The following is a 15193-nucleotide window of genomic DNA, read 5'->3' on the forward strand; positions in this document are numbered from 1 at the left end:
GCCTGGGGGGGAAGAGGTGCTTTCTCCTGTAGCCCTTACGGAGATAGGCTCTCGCTTCCTTCCCACTCCTAGTCCTTTCTTCCTCTCTCCTCTGTCTCTGCTTTCTCCTTTCCCTCCTCCTTCTCAGCCCCCTAATGATTCTACTTACGAACTGTAAAACGAATCATTTTTCGGCCCTTTTTACAAAAACATCGTGATGTCACCTTTGCCATTCAGAGGGACATTCTGGTAAATGCAATTTATTTATTTATTTATTTATTTATTTATTTATTTATTTATTTATTTATTTATTTATTTATTTATTTATTTATTCGGGAGAAATCTGCGGGCCCTCTTAAGCCCCAGGCCCGCTTGCATTGTAGGCCCCAGCGTTACGCCACTGGTACATTCCAGTAGACCTTTTCGTGCTGGGCTGAGTGGCTCAGAGGGTTGAGGCGCCGGCCTTCTGATACACCTGCTTGACAGATTCGATCCTGGCTCAGTCCGGTGATATTTGAAGGTGCTCAGATACGTCATCCTCGTGTCGGTAGATTTAATGGCACATAAAAGAACTCCTGCGGGAATAAATTCCGGCACCTCGCGTCTCCGAAAACCGTAAAAGTAGTTAGTGGGACGTAAAGTGAATAATGAGATAATGATGATGATGGTAATAATAATAATAATAAAATAATAATAATAATAAAATAATAATAATAATAATAATAATAATTATAATTATAAAATGATTTATTATTATTATCTTATTATTATTATTATTATTATTATTATTATTATTATTATTATTATTATACCTTTTCATGTACTGTTGAGACATTCAAAAACCTGCTGAAACATACTGGTATTATCGAGATAGTGCGATATCTTATCACGAACTCGGCATGGTTCTCGTAAATTTTACGACACTCTTATTATATTTAACACGTGCAAACTCTCTCCATAATGGAATTAAGTTGGTATTTTTCCTTTAATTATAGGACCAGGAGCTTATGGGTAGCGCAGTAGTAAAACATCTTAAAAGAAAGTTTGTACATCTAGAATATACTCATACTGTGGTATTCACACTTTACATGTAAAATTGCATACGTATATTTGCGAACACCATGACGCAATTGGGATAGTTTTTCTTGGCCAGTTACACGCACTCATGTGTATGTACATATTGAAATCATTAACATAACCAGGCCCACACAAGTGACAATTCTACATACTCTTGTATTACATCTCAACTCGAATTTGTAAATGCTGTTTTACTAGTCTACTGTTTACGCCTCAGTTGTTCTGCAGTGCCAGTACTCACCTCCTCAGCAGTGCGACTGTGCTCGTTCCATGACTAGACTGGAGAAACTACAATGCTTGGGGTCCAAGGTTCCAGTCCGAGCACTAAAGGGGCTAGTTGGAATCGAGAATTCTCTGGGTTTTCTGCACGATCTCAAAAAAGAAAAAGAAATATTCTAGAGGAAGCTATTTCAAGTTTTAGTACACCGGGCTCTAGCATAGAGCAGCAGTACACATAAGCCCTGCAGTAAGATAGGTATTCATTTTCTACTCTCTGAAATGTATAGGCTGATGACTTATAAATTCTACCCACCCCATCCCCTCCAAAAAATTGAACGAACAACGGATTGTGCTAAAAGTAAGATGAATACTGTTGAATGGGTCACACCTCAAGTTATGTGGTTACTACTTCGGTTATCATCTTGAAGTTTACGACCCTTCTTCAGGCGAGAGGGCTGTTTGACTTAACCTGAGTTACATTCCACAAATTTAAAATTGCATATATTTTTTAAAAATGCTATTTGTTCGGGGCGTCGACCTATGAAGATCTTTTGCCCCTACTTGCACCATATGTGAGGAACCTGCGTGTATTATGTAAATGGCGGAAGTGTAATGTGTTGAATGTGAGGAAAGGAACGTTAAGGACGACACTAACACCCTGTCCCCAGGCCAGGGATATTAATCATTTACAAGTAAAACCCTTGACCCGGCCGGGAATCGAACCCGGGGCCGCCGGGTGACAGGCCACCACTCACGAACTGCAGTACGTGAATGGCTACAAAACTTTCTGTGGTTGCAACTTTGGTCAAATAGACAGAAGTGCCGATAGTAACTAAAAGTACGCCTCTTCCATCCAAAGGATTAAGCGAAAGACTGTCTGTTCCCAGACGAGCTAAACTGTCAGACCTCTGACGGGACCCCAGCTATCCATAGCGCGATTGCGGAAAGTTGAGTGCTAACCCTGATGTACAGGCTAGGCAAAATAAAACTGCCCCGGGTAATATGCATACGACTGACGCGAAATTGGCCCTCGTTGTGAACTGCCCATCACAGGAAATGCTGAAAACCGTAATTTCGATGCACCAGTCGCTTGCTGCCACATGTCTGCACGTTACGCGAGGGTGAGAGGATTAGACGTGTTTGGTGACACACGACAAAATTGTCCGTGTTCATTGGCGAGTATTATGCAAAGCACAATTCGTTATTTCTGAGTGAAGTAGAGTCAGGACTTTCGGAGCCTCAGTTTTTCATTTCTTCAGATGAGGCCATTTCCAGCATATTCTGTGATGTTCAAAAATAAGGGTCAGTGCCGCGACAATCCTACCGAAAATATTTTCGAAGCCAATTTTATTTTGCGCACCCGGTATAAGAGAGGGAGATTAGTACAAAACTTAAACCTGTATTTTTTGAAAGTCTTTTCGTTCATGAAGGATCTACGTAGTTCTTTCGTGTACCGAGCGAGTTGGCCGTGCGGTTAGGGGCTTGCATCCGGAAGATACTGGGTTCGAACCACACTGCCAGCAGCCTCGAAGATAGTCTTCCGTGGTTTCCCACTTTCACACCAGGCAAATATTAGGGCTGTACCTTAAGGCCACTGTAGGCCTTTCATATCCCATCGTCGCCATAAGACCTATCTGTGTCGGTGCGACGTAAAGCAAGTTGTAAAAAAATCTTTTGTGAATTTCACCATTTTTTTTTTTTTTGAGATTTAATAGCGTTATTGGTTTTACATCCTACTGACTACTTCACGGTTTTTCGGACGTACGATTATGCCGAGATTTTGTGCCGCAGGAGTTATTTTACGAACCGTTAAATTTACGACATGAAGTACCTTCAAATACCGCCGAACTGATCCGGGATCGAACTCATTAACTTCGGTTCAGAAAGCCAGCGCTCTACCGTCTGAGCCACTCAACGCGGCTTGCCGAATTTTTTGGAACTATTTGACACTGACACGCGTCACCCGTTGATGACGATAATGTGGATATTTTTCCACCACAATGAATTATCCAGGACAAAACTCTCATATGTAGATGTATGTTTCCCGGCAGGAACTTTCCAAATCGCCGATAAAGTGTACGTTGAGATGGCGCCTCATGGCGGCCGGGTGTTTATTGATATGGCAGATAGAATCTGGCACATTTTATTCCTCAGGATTCGTTTTGGTTCGTATAATAGCTGCTGGAATGTTCATATGCGCTTGTGTTTTCCGGTTAAAGAAAGAACGGTTTTTAGAGACTTTAAATCTTAAAAAGGCGTATCATGTGCTGCTCCGCTTACCATACGTATTAAGGTTATTGGGCTGTATCGTGTGCTCGAATATGTCTGTCATCTCAGTTGTTACGATGTATGCAAACACATTTATTAGGAAATGAGACAAATACATTACCTGTGCGGTAATACGTCATAAGAGCTACTGAAGTTCTCCCCCTTCACCATTTTGCTCTGGAGTGATTTCAACTAATCAGCGATAGTGCTGTGTATTCTTACATGACTGCATTTTCAAGAAAGTTTAAGTAAAATTCATGAGGTTTATGGTGGCTTTCAGTGAAGTGTGGTGCTGTAGTTTTATCTTGAATTGTGACCAAATCATTCATTGAAATGTACAAATGCAAACGTTGAGGCAATTTGCTCACGCGTGACCTGTCGCGTTCTTTAAAAACTCACGTAATTTTGCCATATTTTGCAAAAACATTTCATTAATTTTTTGCATTGAGAAAATATTGTTACTGGGTAATTAAGTTAGTATTAGTTGGAAAAAACAGTTAAACAGGGTACATATTTATATTTTTATCAGAGCACTCACTGCAAAAAGAAAATAGCAGCTCATTAGAATATTAAGCGTGAGCAATTTGCCTTCGCGCGACCTCTCGCGTGTTAACTCATCTACACAGGGGATGTGCCTAATAAGAGCTGCACCACCTCCGGACGAGGACACTCGTTTAATTACTGGGGCAAGTGGAACGCATACTAGAAAGGAAATATCAGCTAATCAACGACAGAGCTGTATTAATGGGACATCTGTGGTGTGTTTCGAGCAGTCAGTGGACATTTGGCGTGGAAGGACATAATGAACACTTTTCCCTAAATATTCAGCGATGAACTATACTTTAGTCACTTTCTTATAATGATAGCGTGAACATACGATCCCTTCTGCAGGGTCGCTTACAGGCTTATCACTTAGTGATATATTCTAATATATTCCTAACTATTTTGAATTAAATTCTGAGTTTGGCTAGTTGAAATTATTTGTTTCAATAATCAGAAATTTTAACATAAAATTTTTGTCTTGAAGCAACGCACTCGACTTAATCAGTAATAGGCCAACCCGCACACGGAATCTCTTCCGCACAAGACACCTCGCGCTTTGACTGTTTCGAAGGATCGCGGCGTTCATGACGACTGTCTATCACCTTCACTTCACTCTCACTGATCACGTAAAATTTACAGTCCTTCCTGATTAAAAATAACGTCTGCCGATACTGCATCCCTGATTAGCGCTGAATTGGCGTTAATACGACTATCTTAACTAGTTCTCAGCTAAATACGTACTCTCACACTGACTTCTCAAAATTGTATACGTCCCACATTGACTTCCATTTTGAGTTCACCTGTATCGCGTTTTGCAGCTATGTCCTTTACTCCGCGACTCGCCCAGAGTTTAAGTTCCCTACACTAGACTTACCCAACAAAATAAGGTTCTTAAACCTTCTGCAAAGATGCGTGGATTTGCCTCCAAATCTCGGGCAACACTGACAAGAAATCAAGATGACTCCCCATGTTTTTTTCAGCTTGACAACCCCGTCCAAGTCCAGCCAACCATGTACCGACCGACAACGAACAAACTTTTCTTTCTGGCGTTTCACAGATAAAACACGTGCCACTGTGGTAGATAAATACATCGTTCCCAACTCTGTTCAGGAACTAATTTAGGGGTCTGACTTCATGATTTTTACTTGAAAAATGTGTTTCCCGGGTATTACTTTCTCTTCTGGTCAAGACAATGTAATAGACATTATTTCGACGCGCACCATCGAAATCTTCTCCCTCCTGACAATTTGGGGCCTAACTTTTCAACATTCATTCGTATTAAATTACACTTGTAATTCTCCGAAATCTCTTTCTAATTCTTTTCCAGGCTCAGTTTCTGCCACAATAGCTCCGCGCCTAATTCCTTTGTAGTCCTACATTGCCCACACGTTGCAACGACGTCACTTTACAGCTCTTGGGGGCATTTGAACTACCATCTGTTCATCACAATTCTCCCAGTCCGAAATAATTGAACTAGAGCTCCCAATCTCATATTCCAGCTCAGGCACATTTTCAGAAGGTTTGGGCTCGTGTTCAGTCTGCACAAAAGGTTATGGGTTCAATAAGTAGACGAATAAGCTTGAGTGTAGCTATTACAAGTAGGAAAGATCATAATATGAAGATAAAGATGGAATTCAAGAGGACAAATTGGGGCAAATATTCATTTATAAGACGAGGAGTAAGGAATTGGAAAAAATGATCAAGGGAAATGTTCGATAAATTTCAGAGTTTTTTGAAAATGTTTAAGAAAAATCTAGGAAAACAACTGATAGGGAATCTGCCGCCTGGGCAAGAGCCATAAATGCAGATCATTGATTGATTGATTGATCATGCAATGCATCGTAGAAAGAAAGAGAAAAAAGATCATATTAAAGGAGCAAAGGAAAAAAAATGGAAAATTAATTGGGAAAAGCTTACTGTCTTGTTTCAGTATAGTGCATGACGTAAGACAACAGTGCTTTACACTGCCTTTTCCTCCTGCTCCAATTTCATCCACTCACCTAATCCCATCGAGATAAAAAAAAGCCCTTTCCACTACTTGGAATATGTTCTTTGATCTGTCTCTTAATTGATCACACTTTCAAGAGTGACCGACTAATTGACGCACACTGTGGTAACAGACTGAGCACGCGTAGCTAACAGACTGCACACTATTCTTACAGAATTTTATCTCGTTTGTTATGTCATGTGTGATATACTGACAGTAGAGATGAGGTCGAAGTCCGTTTTCGCTTGATCTCGTAATACTACTTCATTGTACCTACGAAGAATCACTTAGTACTTAGTGAACAGTTCTCTACCTAGTAATAATAATGGCGTGTGGCCTCCGAAGAGGTCTGGTGCAGGTCTTTCGAGTTGACGCCGTATAGGCGACCAGCGCGTCTATCTGGATGAGGCCCTACCTATGATCAATTGTAATGGTGAAAACTGCACACACACACCCAGCACAGAGCCATCATAATTAACCAGTGAAGGTTAAAATTCCCTACCCGGCCGGGAATCGAACCTGGGACCCCTTGGACCAAAGGCCAGCACACTAGTCCTGGAGCCGGACCTCTAGCTAGTGCCGTAGGATAATGTTTTATACGCACTTTTAGGATCGGAAACGAATATGTTGACTACGAGTTGTGGTTACTAGCTACGGGTTGACTTAGTAATTACAGGCTTAGATACAGCACGAAATTGACACCTTAGCCATTAATTTAAATGGTGCACGTTTGAATTAGTATACGAACAAAATAATTGAGTTTGGATGTGTCCGACTCGTTGGATGAATGGTCAGCGTACTAGCGTTCGGTTCAGAGGATTCCGGGTTCGATTCCCTGCCGGGTCGAGGATTATTCGCTTCTGGTTAATTCTTCTGACTCGGTGACTGGATGTATGTGACCGTCCCAACACTCTCCTCGTCATATTCAGACAACATACCACACTACCAACCACCACAGAAACACGCAATAGTGTTTACATCCCTCCATATAGGGTTGGCGTCAGGATGGGCATCCGGCCGTAAAACAGGGCCAGATCCATATGTTCGACGCAGTTCGCACCCGCGACCCCACAGATGTGGGAAAAGCGGTATGAAATGAAGAATAACTGAGTTTGGATGTACATTTGATTTACTACGGATTTATGATCCAGATTTTATTCATGTAACTTTCATCCAGAATGTTGAAATTGCAGGCGATATTTAGTTACTTTATTCTGTTGCTATGTTGTAGATATGTCAATAATCCTGATGTAATGATGAATTCACTGATTTGTGTGACGAATACCTGTAACGTAATTTGTAAACGGCTAGGAACCATGTGAATCTCTAACATTACGATTCATTTGTTCCCTTCTTAACGGTATTTACAGGTAGTGAGAGTTAATGAACCATGGGCACCGGCTGTGTCACCTACTACGTTGTCCTCAGAGTCGATATATCAATTACTCTCCAACTGACATTCGGACACATTGAGCTGTAGCCTTCCATAGAGACTCACGTGGCCAAGGCTACATGATCCACTGGTGATTCTTGAACTGTAAGAGTTAAAAGCTCACTGACACTAACAAGGGTCAACCTTGATCTCGAACGCTCTGAACCGCACGAGAGCATACTTGGAACATATACATCGCAAAAATGTTTGGAATATCAAGGATGCAGTGCAATAATAAACTTACAGAATGTTGCTTTACAGAGACGCATAACCTGAAAATGTATACTTATCAAAATTTATTCCAATATCTAACGTAAATAAACAGCAGTAATGAAAAGTTCTTATTTGTTGTTGTTGTTGTTGTTGTGGTTGTCCCTTCTTCACTCTACCTTAGTACCGTGTATGTCCTGTGCCATTGTTCAGGTGTCCAACACACTGTGGCATGCTTGCGACCAGTGCCTACATTGACGCCACGGGAAGGAAGAAGATTCCATTTGATTTTAGCAACTCTGAGGTCTAGGAGTGTCTGTAGAGTTTTTGGACAGTAAAAAACGGCAATTTTCAACCTGTTCCATACATGCCCAATGCAGTTCATGTCCGGTGAATTAGCTGGCCAATTCCTACGTTTGATGCCCGCCTCTCATGAAGTTGCACCTCAATGAGGGCCAGCATTGTCGTTGACGAAAATGAATTTAGCACCATATTCATCCCTGAGGGGTTGTACAAAAGGTAGAAGAAATTCATCGGTATACCGGCGGGCAGTTACCGTCCCTCGAATTGGTATCAAAGGTGTAAGACGGTCATGCATATATAATGGGTAAAATAAGTATTAATACACTGCATGTGTGGCTCGAAAAAACAAATACTTCATGCCCTAGTACAGTACATGAATTACATTTCTTAATGGAGTGTGAAGAACCACCTACGTATAGAAATTAAGCAGTCTTTACCTACAACAAAATAAAACGAATCTAATTTTCTGTTCGCAAAATTAATATTCATACATGTTGAAACACTGTCCTCAGACACACGCAGTTTGAAAATCATGGTCATTTAAAACTATTTGAAGCCTTCGTGACATGGAGCTTACAAGATTTGATGTGGTTTCGGCATCAGTTTTCAACCATTCCTTCTTCAGATGATCAATGAAATCGTCTTTTGACAAACATGTCCGTTTGCTTACTCTCCGCTCCAACAATGCCCACAGATTTTCTGTAGAATTGAGGTCTAAGGATTGTGGAGGCTTTTGAAGTTGCTCGCGAACATTACACAGCAGCCATTCTTTAGTTACACGAGCCATATGCTTGGGATCGTTGTCTTGTTGAAAAACAACCGGGTCTCGCAGCTCTGGCCAGCAAATTATCACGGTTTATGTTTATATATGCTGTGGCAGTCATATTACCCTCAACAACAACCAGTTCTTCCACTCCAGTGTAGCTCATGCATCCCCACACCATGCTTGACAGTTGGTAAAATCTTCGTCGGGTCAAATTCTTCATTTGATTTCTGCTACACATACCTTCGCCCATCAGATCCAAAAAGGTTAAACTTGCTCTCATCCGAGAATACAACCTGTCTCCAGTACCCATGGGTTTGTTGAAATATGCGCGAGCATACTCCAGTCTTTTCACCCAATTGCGCTGATTAATGAATTGTTTCTTTCTTGCCGCTCAGCCTCTTTTTTTTTTGCTATTTGCTTTACGTCGCACCGACACAGATATGTCTTATGGCGACGATGGGATAGGAAAGGCTTAGGAATGGGAGGGAAGCGGCCGTGGCCTTAATTAAGGTACAGCCCCAGCATTTGCCTGGTGTGAAAATGGGAAACCACGGAAAACCATCTTCAGGGCTGCCGACAGTGGGGCTCGAACCCACTATCTCCCGATTACTGGATACTGGCCGCAATTAAGCGACTGCAGCTATCGAGTTCGGTGCTCAGCCTTTAAAGCCAGCTTCGTGAATGTAATTCCTTATGGTATGAGGTGTTACTTCCTTGCCTGTTGCTGTTGCGATATCTTCAGCAAGCATTAGTTCTTGCGCGCTTGTAGTACTACATATCGCGACTCTGTCCGTTAGAGCTCTAGGACGTCCAGACCTTCGCACATTCGCCGTAGATCCTGTTCGTTTGTATTTGTGCACAACATAGTGGACAGTAGCGTGCGAGAGGTTCAGTTGTTTAGCAAGGTTTCGGTAACTAAGTCCTTCTTGTCGTAAGGAAACTATTTTTTCTTTCACAACTGTCTTCAACTTATACGAACGCCGGTCCATTCCTGTACACCCGTAGTCCCAGGCACTAATATTCACAGTTAAATTAAATGCGCGATGAATACAATGTTTTTAGCCGTCAGTCGGCGACGTTTACATACCATATATGAGCGTGATCTAATTGTATGAAAACTGTGTGTGCCGTTAAAAAATACTTTATGATAAACCAGGGAATATAGTACGTACACCCTTTGTACGTCACAGTTAATGACGTCAAACTGTAGTGCATCTGTAGTGTTAGTGTAAATCGCTTACCGTTAATTCCCGTTTGAAACCATGTATGTATGAATACTTATTTTACCCACTGTATAACAATCACAACCCAAAACATTCCACCATGTCCTTTACGTCTCCACACTCTATGTCGTAGTTTATCTGGCCTAGATGATATCTGTGTTTCATCTGCAGACATGACATTACGCCATTCATCCACACTACCCCCAATTAAGGCGTTGGATTGCCCATCTCCTGTGAACACGATGACGATACTCCCGCGGAACACCTCGAATCAGTCGAAACGACCTTAGTTGGGCATTGTGCACGTAGGGTGGGCCGAAAAAACTCGATTTTTTTCCCAAGTGGTAATATCGCGGAAAAGTTGCGAATTGGAGAGAATAAAACGGGGTAAAGAAATAAACAAAATATGTTCATTTCTGCCGGTCGCGCACGTGCTCTAAAATTTGCCGAAATTCGGAAAAATGTATATTTTTACGATTATTTTCTATCTTGCTTAACTTTTTTTTTGCTAGGGGCTTTACGTCGCACCGACACAGATAGGTCTTATGGCGACGATGGGATAGCAAAGGCCTAGGAGTTGGAAGGAAGCGGCCGTGGCCTTAATTAAGGTACAGCCCCAGCATTTGCCTGGTGTGAAAATGGGAAACCACGGAAAACCATTTTCAGGGCTGCCGATAGTGGGATTCGAACCTACTATCTCCCGGATGCAAGCTCACAGCCAGGCGCCTCTACGCGCACGGCCAACTCGCCCGGTCTTGCTTAACTTGTCAATATATAAATGTAATGTTGTTATCCTTATAGTAAAGGCAGCGATAGCGACCATGATATTGGTCTTCATCATCAGTTTCAACAATATTTACATTTGAATACGAGCACGAGGGTTTCAGATGAGATTCAGGTTCATCATCCAGAGTTAAATAGCTGTCACGCGATCTCCTTTCCAATGATTTAATGCGTCTCTTTGTTTCAGACACGTCTAACCCTCCAATTTTTCCTATTCTGTGTGCTCGTAATAAGTAAACAAATCTTAGCTCAGTAGCAGGTATTTTGTTTGATTTTGCACACAGTTGACAGTTATATCGCATTTGCATAAATCAGGGGTTCTGCTACAAATGCAAATAACAATGGGGCATTTGCAAGCCGCTACGTCAAAAAGCAATGAGCATATTTGCTTAAACGAATATTTATTCTTATCCGGAGTATATGATTTTCGAATGCTGTAATATTTATCATGCAACGCTTTTATAAGTTGCACAATTCTCTTATCTGTAACCGTTCGGATGGATGGTTTCTGATACAAACCAATTATTTTGTTAGCTACTGTACTGGCAACGTGTGAAAAACTGACGTTCTTATTATTAACTTTAAGCGCCAAGTGAACAACACCGAATCACGTCCTCACCAGTAGGAAGCTTGTTTGATGAAAAGTTTTAGGTGCAGCAAATATAGGGCAATCAAATACCTGTCTAGTGATGAGTTTCTGAGGTACAGCCATTGTATACCACCGTTAAGTCACAAAGTTACACAAAAATGTCGTAACACAAAACAAACATCGAAATACAGTAGATGCAAATGCCACAACAGTAACTAGAAGAGCGAATGAAACACACCTCAAACACGAGGGATAAGTGCAGACTGACACAACAATGGCGCGGCGTGGTGGTGAGAGTGGTAGGTGGGCTGACCCGAGCGAGTTACGACGATCGCGAGAATTTATTAATAATAATTTAATGTTATCTGCTTTACGTCCCACTAACTACTCTTACGGTCTTCGGAGACGCCGAGGTGCCGGAATTTAGTCCCGCAGGAGATCTTTTACGTGCCAGTAAACCTACCGACACGAAGCTGTCGTATTTGAGCACCTTCAAATACCACCGGACTGAGCCAGGATCGAACCTGCCAAGCGCCTTAACCGTCTGAGCCACTCAGCCCGGCGAGAATTTATTAGTTTTTTGACGGCTGTTGCGCGAGCGTAAGACCTTAACCGATGTGAACCATTCTTTTTTTCTAAATCATTACTGGTTCGAGTAAGAGTCAACTAGAGCTATTACATTTAAATATTGACAAGTTAAGCAAGGTATACGATAATCGTAAAAATATACATTTTTCCGAATTTCGGCAAATTTTAGAGCACGTGCGCGACCGGCAGAAATGAACCTATTTTGTTTCTTTCTTTACCCCGTTTTATTCTCCCCAATTAGCAACATTTCCGCGGTATTACTTCTTGGAAAAAAGAATTCGAGTTTTTTCGGCCCATTTGCGAACCGTTTGTCCAGGTAAACGGACCCCGGTTGCCCTCAAGAAAACATCTTGTAATTGTTGAGCTGTCGAAGTTGGTCTCCTCTGCGCTGTTATGTGGAAATACCGATCTTGACGTGGCATTGCCACTCTCTATTAGTCTCATCATAGGTCTCACGGTGCCTTCTCCACGTTTTTGAGTCTGCATTTTGGGTAACTCCTACGATGCTTGATACTGCTGCTTGTGTACGTCTACCCTGTGCCAATGCCACTATTCTGGCTCGATCAAACTGAGAAATACACTCTGCACATGAAACGTAAACATAGCTGAAGTTCGTACCGCACCTTATACACTACTACCAGTTTTCACTTGAAATAGCATACAGTAGTTCACCCCAGGCTGAACACAGATCATAGGCAGAAACATCTGCTATATTGTAAATAAGCAATTGAATTACTTGCGCGTATAGATTGCTCTCGACCACTTACAACAGGACTAAACACGCCCTACCACATAATATCGTGCCTAATCACACAATATTCCAACTTTTTTTTAGGAGTATAGATCGTTCTTCACAATAACTGGTCTGATCAATGGTCTGAGACATTCTTGTGTATAACGGTGTATTTTACCTCGAGAGGCATCTGAATAATGATATATTCAAGTTCTAAAAGTGGAACTTGAACAATGCAAGAAGGCATATTATAAATATAATGTGACGAAAATAAAAGGCAATTCAATGTCGCGAGTGTATTATACTTTCCATCACCAACGTTACCAACCCTCTGCTGAAAGTAATTACGATACGTAAAACTCTACTGGAATGACATGTTTCGTTCTACAGGAACGTCCTCAAATTCTAAATCACTTTTAACAATGCGTATATATTATGTACAAAATTGTTTACATTGAATAAACTTGTCATTGATTGTCACTTGGTGATATTATGGCGGGTGCTGGGGCTGTACGTTAAGGCCACGGCCGCTTCCTTCCCTCTCCTAGGCGTTTCCGATCCCATCGTCGCCATAAGACCTATCTGCGTCGGTGCTACGTAAAGCATACCGCAAGGAAAAATATATTATGGCAGAAATGTAAATTATGAATCTAGAGGCCCTTTTATTGGCACTTAAGTAGCTTTCAGACAGTTTGTGTACTTATCCGTCAATGCTTTCTTCGGCGCCAAGTCGGTCGACAGTTCGAACCTCTTCCGTAATTTAATGCACGATATGTTGTTCTTGTTGGGTTGATGGAGGTTTCTTGACAAAATATGGAATGCATGCCCATCGCCATATCTGAAGAGTTGTGAAATTTTGACGCCCCACAGTGCTCAAACGATGCAGTTCTGGACATAGGGTCTCCTCTTGAAATATAATCAGTTTAGCGTCCCACGCAACGTACTAACCGTTGTCGGTCTTTTTCTGAATCGCCCTTTATAATGCAATTAGTTGCTACTGATTTACATGATCATAAGGGCTGTTGTAAACAAGGTAAAACCGACCTCGATAGCTGCAGTCGCTTAAGTGCGGCCAGTATCCAGTAATCGGGAGATAGTAGGTTCGAACCCCACTGTCGGCAGTCCTGAAGATGGTTTTCCGTGGTTTCCCATTTTCACACCTGGCAAATGCTGGGACTGTGCCACGGCCGCTTCATTCCCACTCCTAGCCCTTTCCTATCCCATCGTCGCCAGAAGACCTATCTGTGTCGGTGCGACGTAAAGCCAATTGTAAAAAAACAAGTGAAAATATATCTGTATACTTTACTACGTTTACAGCGAGTATGAGGCTTAGTAGTGGTAGAAATCGCGAATATTGATTTAATGTCATCATCATAGGTTGTTCTGCCATCCGGCAGGTCCAGTTATGGCTGTGACCTCCATACCTCACGATCTTGTGCCCTTTTCTTCACTTCTGCATAATCTTCCTTTATTTTCTAAGGCTGTCTAATAACTGGTATCGTCTCCTTCCCCTTCCTCGTTTTCCTTTTATCATCCCTTCAGTTGCTACTCGTAGTAAAGTGTTGTGTCTTAGATTATGCCCAATCCAATTTTTCTTCCTATTTTGGATTACGGTCAACATGCTCCTCACACTTCTCCCACTCTCTTCGTAACTTCCTCATTTGATATTTTATCTTCCCAATTTACTCTTTCAATTCTTCGCCAAATCCACATTTCAAATGCCTCTATTCTTCTCTGTTCTTCCTTCCTTAATGTCCATGTTTCAGCGCCATATAGAGATATACTCCATACGTAACACCTTGCAAGTCTCTTCCTCAGATCTTTCTCTAACGGTTCACAAAGCAGTTTTTTCTTCTTATTGAAGCTTTCCTTGCCTAAGGCAATTCGAGCCTTTATGTCTGTTGATTTAATGTGTATTTGTTTTTTGTTTTTTCTATAGGCCTACTGCACTAGGGGTTCAACCTACCGACCAATCATTTGTAAAGAAGATGAGGAACTCCGGACGCAGTTTGGTGGTGTTCTATGGCAGTCAGACGGGCACAGCGGAGGAGTTCGCGGGTCGCCTGGCCAAGGAAGGAATGCGCTATCATCTAAAGGGTATGGTGGCTGATCCTGAGGAGTGCGACATGGTAAGCCTTCACAAGCGGTCACTGTTCATCAAACTTCGTGAAATGTTAAATGCTAAAGAAATAATGAATGTCGTCGTAGCATACTACATATCTGCATGCGGTAGAGAAGCCTTCCACACTCGGCGCGCCTCCTCTATGGCTAGGCTGTGTGGGGGAATTTATTTATATTGGCCATATCATATTTTCATAAAGATATCTCGAGCCTGGAAAATCGTAGCAGGGGAAGCGGAGTGCACGTATGCTTGCTGACTAGTGCTCATCGTTCACTAGATTTACCGGGTATATCAGCCCACTATCTCTTCAAATTTATAACCTAACATGAAAACATCTCCCCTGTCGTCGGTTGATACATTCTTTGGGCAGG

General features: G+C 41.9%; 1 protein-coding gene across 4 annotated transcripts in view; it reads left to right on the forward strand.

The window, feature by feature from the left end:
* The window catches only part of Cpr (Cytochrome P450 reductase), a 576566-nt gene that overhangs the window by 351979 nt on the left and 209394 nt on the right, over positions 1 to 15193 (forward strand). For all 4 annotated transcript variants that reach the window (XM_067141922.2, XM_067141924.2, XM_067141923.2 and 1 more), the window contains one exon: positions 14640 to 14829. In XM_067141922.2, coding sequence (XP_066998023.1) covers positions 14640 to 14829 — 190 coding nt within the window. The remainder of the gene's footprint in view (positions 1 to 14639; positions 14830 to 15193) is intronic.

The sequence above is a fragment of the Anabrus simplex genome, chromosome 2 (genome assembly GCF_040414725.1).
Source record: "Anabrus simplex isolate iqAnaSimp1 chromosome 2, ASM4041472v1, whole genome shotgun sequence".
NCBI classification, from domain to species: Eukaryota; Metazoa; Arthropoda; class Insecta; order Orthoptera; family Tettigoniidae; genus Anabrus; species Anabrus simplex.